Source organism: Phyllostomus hastatus, unplaced genomic scaffold (genome assembly GCF_019186645.2).
Source record: "Phyllostomus hastatus isolate PE091 unplaced genomic scaffold, TTU_PhHast_1.1 phas_contig_113, whole genome shotgun sequence".
Classification (NCBI taxonomy): domain Eukaryota; kingdom Metazoa; phylum Chordata; class Mammalia; order Chiroptera; family Phyllostomidae; genus Phyllostomus; species Phyllostomus hastatus.
This window is the reverse complement of record NW_025333530.1, coordinates 5,882,000-5,905,942: the sequence shown is the minus strand read 5'-3', so window position 1 is coordinate 5,905,942 and position 23,943 is coordinate 5,882,000. Positions and strand designations below refer to the sequence as shown.

Here is a 23,943-nt window from a genome sequence, read left to right as displayed (position 1 = left end):
TATTTTACTCAGGGCCACCCTGCCTGAGGTATAAAGCAATCTGTGATGGCTGCTATTTGTGCTGGGCTTGAATATTCCCAGATAAGGCCAAGCTGTAAATCTAGACCAGCTGCTGCTAGTGCTGTGCCTGGGGCTCAGTGAGGCCAGCTGTTGCTTGTTTGTTAGGATGTAGGAGGTTGTGAAGCATTAGCCAAGAACAGTCAGTCATATGGAAAAGGAGCTTGGATGGGCCCTTAAATTGAGTGGGGCGGAGTCTCTGGGGATCTCCACCGTAGGTCACCCAGTGTTAGCCAGGTTGACTGAATCCCAGATATGGCACCAGCTTGCCAGCTCTTTGTGGGGAGGGTTTAGAAGAGGGATAATGTCCTTTTCTTGCTTTGATGCCAGACACTTCAGTCCTCCCTGTATACCACTGGTGTCTTCCAAGCTGCTACCTGGTGCTGGAGCTCAGAGGGAGTGAGTCTGAGTGAGTCCATGTGTGGGTTCTTCACTAGGAACTGTTCTGGCTCCAGAAATTTCTTCCACTAATTTAATCCCCACTGGATTTTGCAGCCAAAAGTTTTAGGGACTTATCTTCCTGGCACTGGATCCCTGGACTGGGGGTCTTGGTGTGGGGCTGGGACTTCTTGCTCCTGAGATATCCCTCCTGAGTTTTTATGTACTAGACATAGGTGAGGGACCAGCTTGTTCCACATCTGTGTCCCTCCTACCATTTGGGTGCATGTGGTTTCTTTATTTCCTTAGTTGTCAGACTTCCATTTAACTGGATTTCTGATGGTTTTGAGTGATGGTTGTTCTATATTTTAGTTGTAATTTTGATGTGCTTGTGCAGAGAGGTGAGTCACGTGTGCTTGTCACGTGTGCTTGTACCACCATCTTGACTGAGAGTTGTGTTTTTTAAAAACTTGGAAGAGTAGGCATTAAATTACAGATATTTTTAGGAAAACATTTTTATTGGCTTCTGGTATTATATTACATGCTGAAGTTGCCCAATAGTAAAGGTGCTTTATGTCATGCTTAGCTACTTTGTGGCTAAAGCCTCATTTTTAAAAGGTTGATTAAATCATTAAAATTAAAAAAATAAGTAGTATATGAACATGAAACAATTCAATAAATACAGTAGAATAACATTTAAAAACAAACAAGCCTTTGTCCTCTAGTCTCCAGCTCTCCCCAGAGATAACTGTTTTTAACTTGTGCCTCTTTCTGGAGATTACCTGCACACACACACAATACAGCTGTTTTACCCTCTTTAAGAAATTGTGTTACAGTCCAGTGGATAGGGTTAGTTTATATAAGATTTTCTATATTTTATGTATTCCTAAAACATAGGAAGTTTTTTTTTTACATAAAAGGTATAGGTATGCTTTTATTTAAAAAATTAAATAGTATGTGCTTATTGTACACTTGTTTTCTTAAATTGGATTTCTGTATATATCAGGCTTACTTAAAAGGTGACATGGCCATAATGGTCTTCATGTGTCACTTTTAAGGGCCCAAGTGAAAAAGCTCTGCCAATAGTTAAAACTCTGACTTCTACCAATTCTGTGATCAGAAAATATTTTAAAAAGGAAGCAAATTAATAGGGTAGGATTTTCTACATATACTTTGGTAGCTGTTTTTTTTTTAATGTTTTGGCCTACATACCTATTTATTTTGACTTAAATTTATTAAGCACTATTGTTTCCATTTTTTTTCTTTTTTAATTGAATTTATTGGGTGACACTAGTTAACAAAATTACACAGGTGTCAGGTGCACAGTTCTAGGACACATTGTACACTGTATTGTGTGCTCACCACACCAAGTCAGGTCTCTGCATCACCATTTATCCCCACTAACTTTGGTAACATTTTATTTTTTAATTTAATTTGCCACCATTTCCTTGGTGATGGCAAATGACAAACTCAAATCATTGCCAAGTATGCTAATCCATAAGGCACTTTACCATGCCCCCAAAAGTATTTCAAAGAAATTTGATTCTGCAAGATTTCTTTGATTTTTTAAGAAGGTAGATCAACTTTGTGTTTTTTGAACAAAACATTTTCTAAGTTACAATATATGCATCATCTTTTAATTCAGTGTGTTACTGTGATTCTCCTTTTAGAAATTAAGAAAATGTCCTTTGATTTCAGAGCTTTCCTTTGTGTCTATAAATTAGTTCTTGTGTATAAATTTTGGCCAAGTTGTTAAATGAGTTTCTTGGGCTACAGAACAGGCTAGATTTGTTTTAAAAGTGCTAATGATATCTCATGTTAATCAGCAGAAACACTAATCTTAGTGGTCTACAGTATCCTTTGCCACAGTATCCAAGATCCACACTGAATTCTAAGCTGATGTGTCAGAGACTCAAATCTATAGTTGTCACCATCATTCCTATTGCTCTTTCAGCTGCCCCGAGCTGCTGAGCTCTGATCCCTGCCAACTGTTTCTGTACAGTTTTTCTGGGTATGCTCAGATACTGTCAAATAGTCATATTACAGGTTCTGTGGCCCATGGTTCTCCCCAGCCTCGGGTGCACAGGTCTTTCTCAGATTCCCCTGCTGCTTCACATTTTTTGTTGTTTTACCAAAGATGCTTGGCTCCGGGTTTTATCAGTTCAGAGCACATTACATGCATAGCCAGTTTGATTGGCATTCAGAGAGCATTTGGGACAGACATGAGTCAGCATAATGTACAGATAATTGCATGGGGTTTGGAGTCCCGCATTTGGATTTGAATGTCCCAGCCAATTACTAGCTGTGTGACCTGGGGAAGCCACTCAGCCATTTGAAGCCCAAATTTCCTCATTGCTTAAATGGGAGTAACAGTGTTCATCTTGTGAACATTGATTGTAATAATTTACATGAAATGCTCTGTTTATAGCCTGGCATGTTAAAAGTGTTAATAAATAGTAACTTCTGTCATTTTGTTTTTCATAATATTCGTGTTCATCTGTCAGTACTGTGGACATTAGTGTTTGTACCCAAGTCCTTTGCACTTCATCTTTAATGTCATCTGTTTGCCTTTTAAGGATTTTACTTGTCATTCTTAGAAGGTCTTGGTCAGTATATGTTTAGTAGAATGTGTACAAGGCCCTGTGTTAAGTGTGTGGAGATAAAAAGAGACATAGTTTGTCCTAAGCAGAAAATAGTTTACAGTTTATACCCGGAAAACTGTGTGTGTGTGTGTGTGTGTGTGTGTGTGTGTGTGTGTGTTTGTGTGTGTGCGTGTGCATAAGTGAGGCTCCCTTCACACTTATCCCAAGGCCCAAGCTTCTCTGCCTACACTTGGCTCCTCAGTGACCTTGCCAGTGTGCCAGCCATATGCTGAGAACTCTCAAGTCTCCACCAAACCTCTCCCCTTGAAGGTTTGACTTACATATCCAAGTATACTAGAAATTTCCACTTTGATAAGCCGTCAAATGAGACTCAGGAACCCTGGCCCCCACAGTTTGCTCTTGCCTCAGTCAGTAAATAGCAAGTCCATTTTTCCAGTGAATGAGGACAAAACCTTTACTATTTAAATACTCTTCCTCTTACAACCCACGTCCAACCCAACTGTGAACTATTGACCCAACATTCAAAATAGACACTCTACCCAGATTGTGACCACTTCATACATCACCACAGCTATCACCGGGAAGTGTTTGGATCATTGCTAGAGCCTTTGGATGGGTTTTCTTGGCTTTTCTCTTGCTAGTCTGTAAGATAGCAGTCTTATGCCCTGGCTGGTATGGTTCAGTAGATTTGAGTGCCCGCCTGTGAACCTAAAGGTCACAGGTTCGATTTCCAGTCGGGGCATATATGCCTGGGTTGTGGGCCAGGTCCCCAGTAGGGGGCATGTGAGAAGTAACAAACTGATGTATCTCTCACACATCGATGTTTCCCTCTCTTTATTCCTCCCCCTCTCTCTAAAAATAAATTATTTGTTGAGTGAATGGGATAGATGGCTTCTGGGAGTTCAGATGGCATCTAACCTTGCTGGAGGGTTTCAGGGGAGTCTTCCTGAAGGAGGTAATTCCTAAACCAAGTCTTTTTAAAAGAGTTTTTATTTATCGATTTGAGAGAGAGAATCATTGATTTGTTGTTTCACTTATTGATGCATTCATTGGCTGCTGCTTAGATGTGTCCTGACCAGGGATCAAACCCACAATCTTGACGTGTCAGGACAATGCCCTAACCAACTAAGCTACCCAGCCAGGCCTCCTAAATCAAGTCTTTAAAAACAAGTTAATTCTTAACCAGGGGGCAAAGCTAGGAAGGCTATCCAGGTAGAAGGAACTCGATGCAAATACATCAAGGCACAAAAAGACTTCTGGCAATGGAACTGCTTGTTTATATTGACAGAAAACCTGAGATCTAGAAGGTGGTGTGATGAAACACTAGAAAATCCAGAAGGGAAGCAGATGTGGATATGCTTGTGACATTTCTTTGGACACTTAATTTTGGAATGCTGATGGAATGGGAGCTGAAATTCCCCCAAGGGGAAGGTGTGAAGAGAGAAACAACTTAAACCAGTGCCTTGGTCAGCACCTACATGAGCAAAAGAAGCAGTGCAGGAGAGAGGAGGCCAGAGCCCCAGGGGCAGGACTATAGAAACAGTGGACAAAGAGGTGGACAGCCTGTGTGACCACCAGTGTCAGGAACAGAGGTCTAATACAGGATTTAAAATGTACACCGGTTTTGGCAACAAGAAACTCATTGAAAAGAACAATTTTCTTGGAATTGGATTAGTTTTTACTTAACTGCAATATTTTCCTGGAAAATGCTTCCCACAAACCTATTCATAGAACAGGAAAGGCTCTTCTAGCAGTGCCCTCTGTCACCTCCAGATGTCTGAAGCTGACATTCTGGTGTGAACCCCACCCACCCCAACCCCTACCGAAGTTCATGAGATTATACCTAGGAAATGACAGTCTATTCCTATATTTACCTTCTAGAGATGCTCTAGGTGGCACTTGAGTGATTTAATCCACTCAAATAATTTCATTCATTCATCAAATATTAAGTGCCTGACGTTAGGTCCCAAGGATTCAGATATTTTAAGTACTTTTTATTGATTATGCTATTACAGTTTTCCCAATTTTTCCTCCTTTATTCCTCCTCTGCCCTGCCCCCTAACCCTCCAGCATTCTCCCCACCTTAGTTCATGTCCATGGGTTGTACATATAAGTTCTTTGAGTCCTCTGTTTCCTTTACCATTTTTTTAATCTCTCCATCTATTTTACGCCTACTAATTATGCTTCTTCTTCCCTGTACCTTTTCCTGCCTATTCCTCCCTTCCCCCTCTTCATTGTAACCCCTCTATGTGATGTCCATTTCTCTGATTCTGTTCCTGTTCTAGTTTGCTTAGTTTTTGTTTTCGTCGTTTGTCTTTTAAGTTCATTTGTTGATAGTTATGAGTTTGTTGTCATTTTACTGTTTATATTTTTTATCTTTTTTTTCTTAGATAAGTCCCTTTAACATTTCATGTAATAATGACTTGGTGATGATGAACTCCTTTAACTTGACCTTATCTGGGAAGCACTTCATCTGCCCTTCCATTCTAAATGATAGCTTTGCTGGATAATCTTGGGTGTAGGTCCTTGCCTTTCATGACTTCAAATACTTCTTTCTAGCCCCCTTTGCCTGAAGGGTTTCTTTTGAGAAATCAACTGATAGCCTTATGGGCACTCCTTGGCAGGTAACTCCCTCCCTCTTGCTGCTTTTAGGATTTTCTCTTTATATTTAATCTTGGGTAACTTAATGATGATGTGCCTTGGTGTGTTCCTCTTTTGGTCCAACTTCTTTGAGACTCTCTGGACTTCTGGAAGTCTATTTCCTTCACCGGATTGGGGAAGTTTTCCTTCATTATTTGTTCAAATAAGTTTTCAATTTCTTGCTCTTGTTCTTCTCCTTCTGGCACCTGTACAATTCAGACATTGGAATGTTTCAGGTTGTTTCAGAGGTTTGTGAGTCTCTCCACTTTTTCGAATTCTTATTTCTTCATTCTGTTCCAGTTGGATGTTTATTTCTTTCTTTTGTTCCAAATCGTTGATTTGAGTCCTGGTTTCCTTCCTGTCACTATTGGTTCCCTGAATATTTGCTTTATTTCACTTTGGGTATCCTTCATTTGTTTTTCCATTTTTTGGTCAAGCTCAATCAGATTTGTGAGCATTTTGATTACCAGGGCTTTAAATTCTCTGTCAGATAGGTTGGTGATCTCCTCACTTAGTTCTCTTTCTGAGGCTTTGCTGTGTTCTTTCATTTAGGCCCTATTTATTTGTCTTGGTGCAGCTCATAGGTTTAAGGGGAGAGGGCTTTGAGTATTCACCCAGGCAGGGCAACCCTCCTTGCTGCACTGCCCCACTGCCTGTGGGGGAGGGGCCAGAGAGGGAACAATGCAGCTTGCCTGCTCATCTCTAGTGCACTTTCCAGTTGACTCTCTCATGTGAGACCATGAGTTTCTCCCACCATGGCAACTGCCTTAGTCCACTGTCAACTCCGGGTCTCAGTTTTGCCTCCAGCCAGCCCCACCCTCACAGCCTGCCGCCTTACATCCAGCCCCATCGTGAGTTTTCTGAGTCAGCCCGTGCAGTCCACCACCTTACTGGTCTGGTTGTTCTGGTTGATTTTTTTTTCTTTAATTCCTTGGTTGTTAGAGTTCTATGTAGTTTGATTTTCTGGCGCTTTCGGTGGTTTGTTGATTTTAGATTGGTTGGTATCCTTATTTTGGTTGTGAGAGGAAGTGAAGGGTTTCTACCTATGCCTCCATCTTGGCCAGAACCTCGGATTCAGATATTTTTTAAAAGCATTCATAATGTAGAGGAGGAAACAGGAGAGTTAATAAGTAGTGTGACAATACAAGTAAACGAGAGAATATGTACAAAGACCTGGGGAGCCGCCAAACTCTTGCTGACATCTCTAAGGTTATTGTGATTGTCAGCAGTCACCTCAGGCACAAGGACCACTTCCCCGAGCTTCCTTTTAGTGCTGGGGAAACATTTCAGTGGCTGTCCAGTAGTGATCTCAATGTTGGTTTGCACAGGTGTTGCTGGAAAAATCTCACTTCCGGAATAATTTCCAATATTAGGACCAGGGGCATCAGCAATGTGAGAAGAGGCTGATGACAGCTGGGACCAAAGTCAGCTCCCGAGCTGAGTGGGGCAGTGCTGAGGAGTGAAAGGACTGCCTTGGGCTGTGGGACAGGAAAGTCCACTTACAATTTGGGCTAATTCTACAAACCTCATGATAGGTTTCAGTGGATTTTATGTATGTTCTGGAGCGGCTAAGCATCTTTTGGTGGGAAGAGTCCTTTCATTTATTTATCCAAATATTTTAATGCCTAGTATCTTACAGGTTCTCTGTAAGTCCTTGACATTGAGAATACAGCAGTGAGGAGGACCAGATCCTTATCCTAATGGACTGTTTATATAGAAAGTCATGAAGTGCAAGCCAAATTTAAAAGTTGAAAGTTGTATTACATTGAATCATGTCAAACTGCTAATATTCAACTCTCTTTGACTTATAAAAGCTGCAAATTTATATGAACTTGATATGAAAGAAGCAAGGACTAAGTTGGTAATTTGGGATACAAAGGTCACAAAAAGTTTCAGTGACGAGGTAGCATGTTAAGTTGCCACCTGAAAGAAGAGAAGACTTGGTCTTTCCCCTCTTATTTAAATTAAGATGGTAAATGCAGAAGCCAGAGGGACTGGGGAGGGCACTGGGCCTAGCAGGGACTGGGTACAGAGCCCGCATCTTCCTCGCTGGCTGAGCTCGGCCGCAGCTCCTCAGATACGGTAGGCTCACTGTTATACCTTTTGATTTGCCAGGATAATCCACAAAGTGGCTTTTAAAACAACTTTTTAAGAATAATGCTTTTTAGGTATTTAAGTTGAAATGTAATTTTATGTGAAATCTTTCAGATTTTATGTCAGTTATTTTTTTTTAATTTAGAAAATGTTTTCTAAGCCAAATAATGTATGTGCTTGCCATGGGTGGCCTACTCAGCACCATTTTGCCATCTTCACTTTAAAACATTCCAGGTAGAGAGATCAACATATGTGAAGGCCGGCAAGAAAGAGCTTGACTCCTTCAAGGAACAGAAAAGAGGGCAATATACCCAGAGCTGAGCGAGCCCATGGGGGTGGGGGTGTGAGTGACATTGGGAAGGAGCCAGATCACAGGAGCTCACAGCGGTACGGGGTCCAAAGTGCAGGGACAGAAGTACAAATTTAGTGTGTACTCCACTCAGCAAGCTGGTACCCTGAGGGGTGACACGGGGCCACATTTGCCTAGAGCAAGGAGCACCATTTCCTAATCCACACAAAGATGTCATAAATGTTGTAGGTCTCTGCACTTTTCCATTTTACATTTCAGTCACTCAGTCACCTGCCCAAAGGCAGCCATAGTGAGAGTCTGCCTTTGAGTTTTTCATTTGTTTTTTTTTTTTTAATTTGAGGCCCATAGCCTTTTCACTACAAAACACCAAGTACTTTTCCAATTGAGATATGCATTCATGGCAGTTCCCTTAGGAGGATTTGCTTGTCTGCATAACACAGTGAATGTACCCACTAATTTAGAGGCCTTGAAGGATGCTTTAAATATTGAATACAGAGTGACAGTGACCTGGAGATCAAACCCCAGTGCACTGAAGACCAGACTCATTCAGCTGTTTTGTGCGGGCTACTAACACCAACCTGTCAAGAGCTTAGTGTCCTCATGTTCAAGATAAGGTGAATATAGTTTAAAGATTTACAGTTGAAATATATGACTGACTTTTGTGAGAAAGCATCTTTTTATTGACTGGGAAAGCTCTCAAAATCAAAAGGGTCTCTGCTCAGGGATCTTAGAAATCTAGAGGGAGATGAAATTGCAGGAGAAAAATGATGTGGATAAAAGGATTTTTTAGCCTTCCAATAGGTGTAGAATAAAATATTTCAGAAATTCAGTGAATAGGTCTTCAGTGATATGATCTGAACTTGGTCTGGAAAATATTCAAGAGGCTGAGGATCAGAGAGAGAAAGGCTTTGTCCTGGGAATCTGGAGCCTGGGGGAGGGAGGATGGTGGCCACAGTGTGAGGCCTGAGAAAGGAAATCAGCCTGCAGCACTGAGACAGGCCTACGGTTTACGTGAGCCACCTGGGTGAATGTTGGTGGGAGGAGATTGCCAAATTAGTTTCCAGAACAAAATGTGAGAGAGCAGTTCATTAAAATACACTATCAGTTCTTCGTCACATATTAAAATATTTGAAGAAAGCATAATTAGTAACATTTTCCAGATGCTCTATGTGGGTCATTTAATTTACTTTGTAGATAAAAATGGATCTGATTTAACTTTCTTATTATTTAAGGTGATAGATTTTTACCAGTAGAATTAAAGTGAAAATAGTATTTTAAGATAAAATCATTGTAATGCTTATATTTTGCTTTTAGATTGGTAGATTCTAATTAGTATTGAATTAAAGCAGAAGTTGGCAAACTTTCTGTAAAGGTGCAGATATTAACTGTTTTCAACTTTGTAGGCCAAATGGTCTGTCGCAACTACATAACTGCTGTTTTAGTACAAAAGCAGCTATCGGCATATATAGATGAATAAGAATGGCTGCCTTCCAATAAAACACTATAGATACTGAAATCTGAATTATAATTAATTTTCATCTGTTATGAAATATTTGCCTTTTGATTACAATTTTTAAAAAAGTATGATTTGTACAAAAAACAGGTGAGGAGCTAGATTTGGTCCATGAGTTACAGTTTACTGACCCCTGAATTAAAGGATTTAAAAAAATAGTCACGTTCTTCCAAAGCCCAGTGGTCTTTCTTTTCTTAGCTGTCTGTAATTTTGATTTGATTATGGGCGGCTTCTTTTGTTGTAATGAAGAAATTTCCTAAGCCCTGGCTGGCGTAGCTCAGTGGATTGAGCGCGAGCTGGGAACCAAAGTGTCCCAGGTTCAATTCCCAGCCAGGGTATATTCCTGGGTTGCAGGCCATAACCCCCAGTAACCGCACATTGATGTTTCTCTCCCTCTCCCTCTCTCTCTCCCTCTCTCTCTCCCTCTCTCTCTCTCTCTCTCTCTCTCTCTCTCTCTCTCTCTCTCTCTCTCCCTCCCTCCCTTCCTTCTCTAAAAATAAATAAAATCTTTAAAAAAAAAAAAGAAATTTCCTTACACATTCAAAAATCTTCCTTACACATTCAAAAATGAAATCTACAACCTTGTGTAGCCTTCATTTCTTCCTTTGAATGCAAACCAGCATGCATCAGATTCACCTGGGAAGTTTGTTAAATGCAGATTGCAGGGCCTACTCCTTGACCTTCTGACTCTATGTGGGACCCAGGAACTTGCATTTTCAGCAGGTGAGGGTGGTACTGCTGTTCTGGAACAACACTTTGAGAATCACTGATTTAGAGATGAGATGCCAGCACTGTGGTAATAACAAGGTTGCTTCTTTTACTCAGTGTCCTTGGGGTACTGACTGCATTCAAAATTCAAATAGTTCAAAGAACAAAGATAATTGGAACCAAATATATAACTTTCCCATCTATTGCATTTTTCTCCATGAATTTCTGATTTAGACACTTAAAAACTAGAGATTGTTTTACAACAGTCTTGGGGAAAGATGTGTGCCTAGGAGAAATATAAATAAAGGAATATATATTATTTTATATGGCAATTATTGTTAAAATATAATTATATAATAGATATTTCTGTATCCATTTTTAATAACTTTAAATTTTTTAAATTGATTTTAGAGAAAAGAGAGAAGTCAATTTGTTGTACCACAACAAATTTGTTGTAGTTGATCCAGAGGTCAATTTATTTATTTATTGGTGGGTTTTTTTTACTGGCTTTGCACACTTTGTTTTTTTAAGTATCTTTCATTGATTATGCTATTAAAGTTGTCCCAATTTTTTCCTCCCCTTTCTCCCCCTTTAACCCTGCACCTCCATACCATCCAGCATTCCCCCCTGGCTTAGTTCATATCCAAGGGTCATACATGTAAGTTCTTTGGCTTCTCCATTTCCTATACTATTCTTAACCTCCCCCTGTCTATTTTATGTCTCCCATTGTACCTCTTATTCCCTGTGCCTTTTCTCCCATTCTTCCCTTTCCCCCTCCCCACTGATGACTCTCCATTTGATTTCCATTGCTGTGATTCTGTTCCTGTTCTAGTTGTTTGCTTAGTTTTTTATTTTGTTTTTTAGTTTTAGTTATTGATAGTTGTGAGTTTATTGTCATTTTATTGCTCATAGTTTTTGCTCTTCTTTTTCTTAGGTAAATCCCTTTAACATTTCATATGATAACGGGTTGGTGATGATGAACTCCTTTAACTTGACCTTATCTGGGAAGCACTTTATCTGCCTTTCCATTCTAAATGATAGCTTTGCTGGATAGAGCAATCTTGGATGTAGGTCCTTGCCCTTCATGACTTTAAATACTTCTTTCTAGCCCCTTCTTGCCTGTAAGATTTGTTTTGAGAAATAAGCAGATAGTGTTATGGGAACTCCTTTGTAGGTAACTGTCTCCTTTTCCCTTGCTGCTTTTAAGATTCTCTGTTTATCTTTAATCTTGGGTAATATAATTATGATGTGCTTTGGTGTATGCTTCCTTGGGTCCAACTTCTTTGGGACTCTCTGAGCTTCCTGGACTTCCTGGAAGTCTATTTCTTTTGCCATATTGGGGAAGTTTTCCTTCATTATTTTTTCAAGTAAGTTTTCAATTTCTTGCTCTTCCCTCTTCTCCTCTTGGCACCCCTATGATTTGGATGTTGTAGTTCTTAAAGTTGTCCTGGAGGTTCCTAAGCTTCTCCTCATTTTTTTTTTTTGAGTTCTTGTTTCTTCATTCTGTTCTGGTTGGATGCTTATTTCTTCCTTTTGTTCCAAATCATTGATCTGAGTCTCAGTTTCCTTCCCTTTACTGTTGGTTCCCTGTGTATTTTACTTTATTTCACTTTGTGTAGCCTTCATTTCTTCCTTTGTTTTGTGACTGAGCTCAGTCAGATCTGTGAGTATCCTGATTACTAGTGTTTTGAACTCTGCATCAGATAGGTTGTCTTACCTCCTCATTGCTTAATTCTTTCTCTGGAGTTTTGATCTGTCCTTTCATTTGGGGCATATTTCTTTGTCTCAGCATACCTGTTACATGGTAAGGGGTGGAGCCTTAGGTATTGACCAGGGCAGGGCAACCCTCCTTGCTGTGTTGTGGTGCTGTATGTGGGGGAGGGGTCAGAGAGAGAACAGTGCTACTTGTTCGCTCTGCTCTGACCATACTTTCCATCACTTCCCTTGCTTCCCACAAGTGGATTGTGCTCTTTCAGGTACTGATTCCCAGGTGGGTGGGTTTATGGGAACTTTATTGTGAGACTGGGAGTTTCTCCCATCTTCACAGTTGCCACTGGATTTTACTAGAGGTTTTGAATCTTTTGTTTTCTGGTCAGTCAGCCCGCACCTGGCCCATGAGGTCCACCACATTGCTATAGGTCCTCTCTGCCCAGCTGCCCATCCAGGTCCGGCTGCCCATCTCTGCTTCTCCTACTCGTCTGGATGAATGTTTCTTTAACTTTTTGGTTGTCAGAGTTCCATGCAGATTGCTATTGTGGAGATTCTGGTTGTTTATTGTTTTTAAATTGGTTGTTCCCCTTCTTTTGGTTGTACAAGGAAGCAAAAGGTTTCTACCTATGCCTCCATCCTGGCTGGAACCCTCCAGGCTCTGCCAATTGGTTGTTTCTTGTATGTGTCTTGACTAGGGATCAAACCTGCAAACTTGGCCTGTCAAGACAATGCTCTAACCAACTGAGATACCAAGCCAGGCCCTAAACCAGTTTTCAAAATAGTATACTGACCAACTATAGCATTTGTATTTGTTCTCTATCACATCATTCTTTTCTTCAGTTTTTACTGTTTGTGTCCACAGCAAAATAAAGTCTACCTTTGCATGCTTACAAACCTTGTGTAGTTTTATTACACACATGCACAAATACCCATCTTGATGAAGATAGCAGGGGTTCCCTCATTTTCACTGCTGTGAGTGCATTTGCTTTATGAATGAATGCACTACAATTTACCTGTCCCCCTCATGATGAACACATGGGTTGCTCCCATTCTATTTTACAATCAGTGTAGCCATAAATATTCTGCCATGTGTCTCCTAGTGAATATAAGCAATAGCATCTCTGCAGCTGAGACCTAAGGAGAGGAATTGTTCAGTGGCTGGGTGTGCACATCGTCAACTTTACTCTGTAACCATCAAATTGTTTTCCAAAGTAAAAGTATATCCACATCTTTGCCACACTTGATATCACTAGATTTTAAAATTTTTGCAAATTTGATAGGCTAAAATAGTACCTTACTGTGTTTTAATTTGTGTTTTCTTAATTACTAATGTAATTTAAAATTTTTTTATTTTTATGGGACTTTTGTGTCTCCCCTTTTTTGTAATGACTTTTCTTTGTTGTTTTTTTGGTTTTGCCTCTTTTCTATTATGTTCTTTATCTTAATCAAATTGGTTCATAAGATTTCTTTATATTCTGGTTACTAATATTTTGATATTTAAATTTTTACAGATATTTTCTTTCTTGTGTCTTTTCACATGTTTATGATTTTTGATAGATAAAAGTTTGAACTTTTATTGTAGCTTAATTTAGAAATCTTTCTCCTTTTGATTTGGAAGGATTTTTTGGTATCTTTTTTTTTTCTTGAGAGCATGAAGATTTTCTCCTATATTTTCTTCTTAAAGTATTGATTTTTAAGTTTTCTTCTGAAAGTTTGGTAGTTTTTACACCTCAGTCTTTAGTCCAGGTAGAAATAACTTTACAGTATGAAGTATGAGTCCAGTTTTTGTTCCATCTGGATGATAGTTTGGTAGTTCATCCTCCCCCACTAATGGTATTACCACTCCCCCTAACACCAAGCACACACTTGTATCGCCTCTGTTCCCATGGTCACGTTATCTACCTCTGTCAGTGCCATTCTGTCTTAACCCCTATAGCCTTAGCTTTATAATGAGTCCTAATATTTGATAGAGTTTTCTTTAAAGTCTCTCTGCTCTGTTTTGATAATAAACTCCTAATTAATTTGGGCTCTTGGCTCTTCTACATAAATCTGAGAATTCCTCTAAATTGTAGGAGAGTAAAAGGCTTTTGGTTGAAGATGTATTAATAGATTAATTTGGGAAGAAGTTACATCTGTATAATATTAAGTATTCCTGGTCAGAATATATTATATCTCTCCACTTACTGATGTCTTCCTTAATGTCTTTCTGTAAAGTTGTTTAAAATATTGCATTAAGATAATATATTTTTGTTAGGTTTATTAAGCATCTTATTTTACTATCTTTTTAGAGTTACATTTTAAAACTCTTCATGGCTGGTGTATAGAAATGAAGTTAATCTTTGTTTCCTTAACTTACAATCAGGAACTTAACTCTTAATGGTTTCTAAGAATTTGTGAAGCCTCTTAGGCTTTCTACATGAATAGGCATCTTCTGCAGATGACGACAGTTTGCAGTCTGTCTTCTCAATCCATAGAATGTTTAAGTCTTTTCCTTGTCTCACAGAATCGACTTGACTGAAACATTCAATATAATGTTGAACATAAAGTGGCATCTCACTTCTTATTTAAGAGGAATGTTTCCAGCATTTTTTAAAAAAAATTAAATTTATTTTATTGTACTTTCCCATTACCATGTATTCCCCTTATATCCCACTTGCCCCCGCAGTCACCACACTGTTGTCCATGTCCATGAGTTTATTTTCCTTTTTGCTTGACCCCCCTGATGCCCAGAGTTGTCAGTCTGCTCTCCATGAGTCTGTCTCTATTTTGTTTGTTAATTCAGGCTGTTCATTAAATTCCACATATGAATGAAATCATATGGTGTTTATCTTTCTCTGACTGGCATATTTCACTTAGCATAATGTTCTTCAGGTCTATCCATGCTGTCACAAAGGACGAAATTTTCTTTTTTATTATGGCTGAGTGGTAGTCCTTTGTGTAAATGTGTCATAGTTGTTTTATCCACTCATCTACTGATAGACACTTGGGCTACTTTGAAATCTTAGCTATTGTATATAATGCTGCAATGAACTTAGGGGTGCATATATTCTTTTGAACTAGTACTTCGGGTTTCCAGAAGTAGAATCACTGGGTCATAAGGCAGTTCCAGTTTTAATTTTTAAAAAAGATTTTATTTATCCATTTTTAGAGAGGGGAAGGAAGAGAGGGAAGGAGAGAAACATCAATGTGTGGTTGCCTCTCACCCTCCACTGGGGACCTGGCCCACAACCTAAGCATGTACTGTGATTGGGAATCAAACCAGTGACCCTTTGGTTCTCAGGTTGGCACTCAATCCACTGAGCCACACCAGCCAGGGTTAATTTTTTGAGGTATCTCCATACTGCTTTCCACAGTGCCTGCACCAATCTGCATTTCCACCCATAGTGCAGAAATGTTCCCTTTTCTCCACATGCTCACCAGCACTTGTTTGTTGATTTATGTTGATGATAGTCATTCTGACAGGTGTGAGATGGTATCTCATTGTGGTTTTAATTTGTATTTCTCTGATAATAAGTGAGCTCGAGTACCTTTACATATGCCTATTGGCCATCTGTATGTCCTCTTTGGAGAAGTGTCTGTTCAGGTCCTTTGCCCATTTTTTAATTGGATTTTTTTTTTTGATGTTGAGTTTATAAGTTCTTTATAAGTTTTGGACATTAACCCCTTCTCAGATGTATTGGTGAATATGTTCTCCCGTATTGTAGGTTGTCTTTTTGTTTTGTTCATGGTTTCCTTTGCTGTACAAAACACTTTTAGTTTGATGTAGTCTCATTTGTTTATTTTTTTTGAGATTTCCCTTGCCTGATAAAATATTGCTATGAGCAATGTCTGAAATTTTACTGCCTATGTTCTCTAAAATTTTTATGGTTTCAGGTCTAAATTGTAAGTCTTTAATAATCCATTTTCAGTTTATTCTTGCGTGTGGTGTAAGAAGGTGGTCTAGTCTCATTTTTCTGCACATGTCTGTCCAACACCATTTATTGAATAAACCATCTTTAGCCCGTTGTATGTGCTTGCTTCCTCTGTTGAATGTTAATTGACTATAAAGGTGTGGCTTAATTTCTGGGCTCTCTGTTCCATTCCATCGATATATGTGTCTGTTTTTATGCCAGGACAATGCTGCTTTGATTACTGTGGCCTTATCATATAGTTTGATATTAGGTAGCATGATTTCTCCAACTTCATTCTCTTTTCTCAGGTTCAGTGTTGTTATTCAGGGCCTTTTGTGGCTCCATATAAATATTTGAAATGTTTGTTCTAGTTCTGTGAATGTGTCATTGGAATCTTCATAGGAATTTCATTGAATCTGTAGATTGCTTTGGGTAGTATGGACATTTTAATGATGTTAATTCTTCCTATCCATGAGCATAGTATGTAGTTTTACTTATTTGTATCTTCTTTAATTTCTTTCTTCAGTGTCTTATAATTTTCTGAGTGCAGGTCTTTTTCATTCTTTCATTATTCCTAGGTATTTTATTCTTTCTGAAGCACTCGTGGATGGTTTTGTTTTCTTAATTTCCCTTTCTGATAGTTCATTATTGGCATATAAAAAAGCATCCGATGTCTGAATATTAACTTTGTATCCTGCTACTTTACTGAATTTATTTATCAGTTCTAGTAGTTTCTCATGAAATCTTTAGGGTTCTCTATGTACAGAATCATGTCATCTGCAAAGAAAGGCCATTTTCCTTTTTTGTTTTAGATGCCTTTTATTTCTTTGTATCTAATTGCTGTGGCTAGGACTTCAGTACTGTGTTGAAAAAGAGAGGTGAAAGAGGCATCCCTGTCTTGTTCCTGATCTTAGGGGAATGCCTGTAGTTTTTGCTCATTGAGTATGATGCTGGCAGTGGGCTTGTCATATGTGGCCTTTATTATGTTAAGATGTTTCCTCTAATCACACTTGCTGAGAGTTTTTATCATAAATGGATATTGGACTTCATCAGAAGCTTTTTCTGCATCTATTAATATGATCATGTAGTTTTTATCCTTTGTTTAATTTATGTGGTGAATCACATTTATTGATTTGCGAATGTAGTACCAACCTTGCATTCCTGAATAAATGGATCCTACACCTACTTAATCATGGTGTAGGATCTTTTTGATATATTTCTGTACTTGGTTTGCTAATATTTTGTTGAAGATTTTAGTATCTTTGTTCATCAGGGATATTGGCCTTTAATTTTATTTCTTGTAGTGTCTTTATCTGGTTTTGCAATTAGGATAATGCTGGTCTTGTGAAATGAATTTTTTGAAATAATTTGCACATGAGAGGTATTAGTTCTTCTCAGAATGTTTGGTAAAATTCACCTGTAAAGCCATCTGGTCCAGGGCTTTTGTTTGTTGGGAGTTTTTAAATTACTACTTCAGTTTCACTAGGTGTCAAATTTTTTCTAGGAATTTATCTATATCATCCAGATTTTTAAATTTGTTAGTATATAATTGTTCATAATATTTTCTTACTGTGCTTTGTATTTATTTGGTGTCAGTTATTCCTCTTCTTTCATTTCTGATTTTATTTATTTGGGTTCTCTCTCTTTTTTTTGTTGACAAGTCTATCTAAAGGTTTGTCAATCTTAGTTATCTTTTCAAAGAACCAGCTCTTGGATTCATTGACCTTTTGTTTATTTTTTTTAGACTCTATTTCTGCTCTGATCTTTATTATTTCCTTTCTTTGATAGCATTTCTAGCATTTGTCACTACATGTTTGTTCTAGGTTTTTGGTGCATGCCCTTTATCAGGTTAATGAACCTTGCTGTTATATACATTTGCCTGTTTTGCTAGAATTTTTTTTAATAAAAAGGAGGTTTAAAATTTGTCAAATGCAATTTCTGTGTATATTGAGACAATGTGTATGTGCTTTTTGTTTGTGAACATACTGGATTAGATTAACTAGGTTTTCTACCGTTAAACTAAGTTTGCATGCCTCAGATAACTTGATATATAACCTTGCCTATGGTTTGGTGCTCCTCCAAGCCTGAGCCCCCTTTATTGTGAATGTCCTGTCCCTTAGATTTGTCTGTGTCCCCCTCACTCTCCTTCAAGCGGCTCTGTCTTCAACTAGGTAAATCTCATGGCGCCACCTGGTGGCACCCATTGGAAATTTCTGACTTGCTATTGCCATCTCTCTTTTCTCTTGGAGAAATAGTTTTCCTGATTATCATCACTGTTACCCCTCATTTTGTTTTCTTTCTTGTACAGTACATTCATCCACTTAACTCCATCACACTCCTTTTTCTTGATCTTCATCAGATTATTCACTTTTCCTTCCTTTGCTCTTTCTCCCTTTGTTCCTTTATGAATACTACCTCTGCTGCGGTTGATCATGGTGGCAGTAGTGCTGGTGACAAAAGAAGAAATACAGTAATAAATTTTTAAATGACATTTGACATGATAAAGTGACAGCTCTGGTAACCTTCCAAGTCTTTGAAAATACTTCAAATTCCCTTTAAAATGTTCTTAAATTTGAAGTTCTACTTAGTCATCTAATTAATTCTGTACAGTTTAACATCAAGCCAAAGTATCAAAGAAAAATTATAATAGTATTAATAAGTTTCATTGTTTCTATCTTCCTTTATTACTAGCATTGACAAATTTGAAGTTTCTACTGTATATTACTTCAAAGACTCTGTTTTCCATTGTCTGTTAAACTGCCTGGAAACCAAACTGTCATCTACAACATGGTTTTCAGGGGCAACAGCCCACCAGAGATGCCCTTTTGGTACATAACTGATTTGCACAGATTGCCAGTAACTGACTTTCTGATGTTTGACTCATGAGCACAGGAATGCTGTAAGCACTGTTCTCCCCACTGAAAGAACTCACATGTGGATAAGCTTGGCCGGTGTGGCAGTTTCTTTGTAGAGTCCATTGTGACTGGTTTTGGGGTCTGTAAGGGCCACATCTGAGAATGGCAGGTGAGTCAGCTGAAGAAGGCAGACCAGAGAAACTGGGGTTGAAATCGATCTCTAACCATTGCACTGCCAACAGGGCTGCAGCAGAGGAGGTTTCTATTGTTTGTCTGTCTTAACCCACACCAGTCTTTTTGTGAATAGGTATAGTATATTGAAAATGTGCTTATTCAAGGATAGCAATTGTTGATTTCAAAACAGGCCACCCCAGAATATTTTGGGTCTGTAAAGTTAGTTGGTGCCTACAAGACATTTTAACGGCACCTAAATGAATCTAGAGAGAACCTTGAATAAAATATAAACCCTGTCTTACGCATTATTCCAATAGTTTCAAAGCTTTGATGTGTATGGCTTTGAGATCCATTATTGTGAAACTGAATAGTTTGTGTAGAGTTGGCTACACTATTAGAATTCTAACATCTGTTTAAGAGGGAGATTTAGAGTATTTTTATTTTCACGTAATCATGGAGATTCAAAAGTAGATTGAAAAAGAAGTTCGAGATTATGACAGAGATGACTGTGGCGGTTTGGTTACCAGGGGCCCTGCATGACCCAGGGTGATGTGGTCCCCTCAGCACTTGGTGTCCTTCTGTGTTCTTTTGCTAGATGCTTTCTAACCTCTTGATGTTTCTTTTAAAAGGTGGGGACCCAAACTGTATGCATTTTTCCAGATGCGTTCTTGCCAAAACAGCATAAAGCAAATGTAACAGTTAGGAAGAAGCTTCCCTCCCTTACTAGGTAAGTACACATGGCAGCTGTAGCCAGGGCCAGCCCACCTTCCCATTAGACCTGCTATATCTGTCCACTGCCAAGATGCTAGACCACCTAATAGCTGGATTCTCAGTCAAAGGAGTTGACTTAGAGCAACCCCTACCATTACAGCATCTAATTCCTCCCTTCATAGGTTATTTCTCAACTGTTTATATCTCTTGGACTCTTTGCCAGTCAAGAACATCTTCCTCCAATTTGATAATTTTGAGGTCAGATAACTTATTTATTTTTTAAAATTTTATTTATTTACTTTTTAGAGATAGGAGAAGGAAGGGAGAGAAACATCAATGTTTCTCTCATTGAGATTATATCTATCCATTGCCTCTTACATGCCCCCAGATGGGGACCTGACTGGGAATCAAACCTGAGACCTTTTGGTTTTCAGGCTGGCACTCACTCCACTGACTCAGAGCAGCCAGAGCTCAAATAGTTTATTAAGTTGGGATTTTGCCTGTAATCTTGGTGAACTGATTAGACCTGCTAGTTAGACTGTGAAAGAACTCTCTTGCTATGGCGGATTATAGTGCAAGCTCACCCAGTGTACAGCTGTTAGGTTTCTCCTTATCTTTTTTTTTTAAAGATTTTATTTATTTATTTTTAGGGAGGGAAGGGAGGGGGAGAGAGAGAGAGAGAGAGGGAGAGAGACATCAATGTGCGGTTGCTGGGGGTTATGGCCTGCAACCCAGGCATGTACCCTGGCTGGGCATCGAACCTGGGACACTTTGGTTCCCAGCCCGCGCTCAATCCACTGAGCTACGCCAGCCAGGGCTGGTTTCTCCTTATCTTAAAAAATATTTAGATAGAATTAAAAATGAAGTGCCACACATATATATTGAGTAGAAGAATTATGGAATTGGTTCATAAGCCAGGTTAGTATTATGACTTGATCTTAATTTGGAAATATTTAAAAATCATTGATCAACCATGATAACAGCCTGTTTTAAAATTCCTTAATTTCTTTGGCAAAGACTGTTGTGACTCATCCAATTCCTAAATAAAACTGCAGCAATGCAGTTTATCTTGTAGATCTTGAATGGTTCATTTGAGTTCCTCCAGTTTGCTGTTTCAGTCTTCCGAAGTTCTGGACACCTAACCTTAGCTCTATGTGAATATATTGGATACAATACTTTAAGATCTGGAATAAATGTCCATTATAACAATATTATTTTTTAGATTTTTTAAAATGTAAAATGGTCATATACCTTTGCTTCAGGTGGGGGATTTTTAGATATAATTTGCTTTTTGGTCTTGAAATTTGAATTGCTCTGAAATGAGTTGAAGGTCATGCAGGGTCTCTGACACTGCTGCAGCATGAAAGGCTCTGTTGCTTCAAATCCACTTGAAGGGCTTGTGACATAAACATCACCATTGGCTCTGGCTCATTTCGAAAGGGGTGGAGCTGACTGTGAATTCATATGATCCAGTTAGCCCTATTCCTGATATGAGCTAAAATCCTTGGTTAAACCACATTCTTAATGTTCCATAGATAGCTACAAACAATTTTCAGCTATTCATCTTTATTTTTTAAATTTTGTAAGAGTTTATTTGAGCCAAACTGACAACACATGATGGGAAGCAAGAGCTCAGATGCTTTGGAGAGCAACAGTTTTGCAGCTTCTTTTACAAATTTGAAATTAAGGAGTGAAAGTAAGGAAGATTATATGGAGAAAGTTAACAAGATTATGTGCTCTTTTGAGGGTGGTTAGGGCTTATTTCGAAGGGTTAACCTGGGTGCACAGGAGCAGTGGACGGGAGGCTTGAGGCACAGATGACCTCCTGCTGAAGAGCTGTATGTGCGGGCCTGGCCACGCACCACTCCACTCAGAAATTTGCGATGAGATCACCCTGTTTATCTATTCCTCTTCAAACCAGTTCTTTCAGCGCAGAAATTTAGGTAACTCTTTCAGTTTTGTTTGCTGACTGGTGAAAGCTCCAGATTAAAATGTGCCGAATGTGCGTTCTCCCGCACTGACTTGCACCCGTCGTCGACGTTCCTGCTTTTTAGAGCAAAGCCTTCGAGTGAGTGTGGCTCTGCCACTGCCACCAGAAGTAGGAAAGTAAGTTTTCTGCATGACTCACCGGAAAAGTCAAGACCAAATGACAGAGATTTTGACTTATCCAGAGATTAATTTGTTAAAGGATCAAGGTGTTGGTAATCATATCACCTCCTTCAGCTTGAAATGTCACATAGTTGGCAGCCTCAGAAGAAATGCTGGGCCTCTCTCTAACTGATTATAATGTTACTGACTCAAGAAAAAGGACAGAGACTTCTAAGTGATTCTCTGGTTCTTCTCCTCCACTCTGTAGAATTTTCCATCAAACTCTTCTCCTGTCTTTCCATGGCCTGTGGGATTATGATAGTGAGGATTTAAAGGTAGCATCTATAGCCATGGACCAGCCATAGCCATGGTTTCTTCGGGAATAGAATTCCCTGCAGCCTCTGGTACCAGGCTGCATCCCAATTACTATTCAGCCCCAAAGGCCCCTGGCAGTCAGATAGATGTATTCAGACCCACAGGCTTCTTGCTCTCATCCTTCAGGCCTTGTCCTTTCTCAGAGGTGCTAGGCTGATTTTAGCCCAGGAGGCTGTGTTAGACCTGATCTGAAGACACTCCCTTCTTCAGCCCTGGGGTGGGAAGTGGCCTGTAGAGGTCGGGGGGTGGAGCTGGTGTGAATACAGTGAGATCATCCCTTGGGCACACGTGCCCCCAAGCTGCTCAATGACTTCCCCTGTGATTCACGTCACAAAGGTTTATATGACTGTGAATACCCAAGAGGGAGTGTGTTTACACTGTGATCTCATACCCTCATGCTAATTCTGGACCTGAAGTTTGCATGATTTGATCCACTGCGTTAGATTCCCTTTGAGACCAAACGTACCGAGACCTGGCTGAGCTCAGAGGGCAGAGTCTGTGGAGCCCCCTTTGTGGTGGAACAACATGTGTCTCGGCCTTGCCTCTATCCCCCTCCCCACCATAACTCAATAGAGAACTCAAGCGTGCCTAATGCTGCTTAGGAAGCATGGGAAGGTTTTCAGGGCCATGCTCTTATTTCAACCCTATTTTGGTAATATTTAAGTTTAATTTTCTTCTTTCTTACCTAACTTTCCTGTTCACTGTCTTCCTGCAGGTCCCTGGCATCTGACATATGGCGAGCTTTAGGATAAGGACCTACTAGGATACACTTGATGTTCTGAATGTGAATATTCATCCCCCAAAGTCCAGAATCCCAGCTGGAACCAGATGGACACTTGTTCTCAAAACCAGGGCTCTTGCCGATGGTTCTCTCCACATCTTTTTACTGTTGGTCTTCCCTTTCTTGCTCTCTTGTCTCTCCCACCCCCAACCCCCTTGATTGCTGTTCCTAGGGACGCACCTCAGAAATATGGGACAGGACTTGGGCATTCTGTACTGCACCCTGCAGTCCCAAGCCAGTGTCTGCTGCTTGCCATCCTCAAGGCAACATCCCCGACATGCCGGAAGGCATCAGCTTCCCAGAGCCCACTTTTAGTCTGCATGACTAGCTTGCAAGGAGGGATATATGGAGACAGTTTCCAAGAATTTTCCACTTTTTAAAAAAAAACATGTATGTGACTTATTTTTGGCTTTGAACTGAGAGCTAACTCAGTGGTGTACAGTTCTGTTTACTGGCTCACATCTGTGGAATCTGGAGACATTGATGCAACATTCCTTTTCCTGTCTGGGCTGTTTGTATAATTGTATATAAATGTAGCAATAAATATATTCTAACATCAGCCTGGGGCATTTCTTTGCACTCGATTCTGCGTGGTGGTACTAAGCAGTGAATATCACCTTCTCAAGGAGATGCCCTACTGACCAGTGGGGTGTGCCTGCCCTTCTCAGGTTCTCACCTTCTCTGATTTCACAAAGCATTAGTTTGGAGTTGGCCTGCATTTGGAGAAAGAAGGTGGAGGAGTCCGGTGGCAGAGCTGGGACATGAAGCAGCATTATTAATTCACCAGGTGGCACTATTCCTGGCACTCTGAGGTGGCTTGAATGTCCAAGGACTGAAGCTTAGAGGATTGGGTGATGATTTGTGACATGAGTCAGCTATTTTATTAGTAGACACTCTTATAGCCTGCAAGAATGTATTGTACTGCAATTATATAGCAGGTACTTACCTGCTGAGCACAAAGATACCCCTTAAAGATTTTCAGAAAGAAAAACAAAATATGCTCACATGATAATGAATTTCCCATCTGAACCTGATGTTTTTCAAGAACACAGAGTC

At 39.5% G+C, this 23,943-nt stretch overlaps 1 protein-coding gene across 3 annotated transcripts in view; it reads left to right on the top strand.

Annotated features, from left to right (window-relative positions):
- RDX (radixin) overlaps positions 1-23,422 on the top strand; it is a 102,622-nt gene extending 79,200 nt beyond the window's left edge. For 2 of the 3 annotated variants that reach the window (XM_045837895.1, XM_045837905.1), the window contains exons 15-16: positions 19,562-19,659; positions 22,822-23,419. In XM_045837895.1, coding sequence (XP_045693851.1) covers positions 19,562-19,628 — 67 coding nt within the window. In that variant the 3' untranslated portion in view covers positions 19,629-19,659; positions 22,822-23,419. Of the gene's footprint in view, positions 1-19,561; positions 19,660-22,821 lie in introns of all 3 variants that reach the window. The other variant, XM_045837911.1, reaches the window with a different exon arrangement.
- The last annotated feature ends 521 nt before the right edge of the window (positions 23,423-23,943 follow it).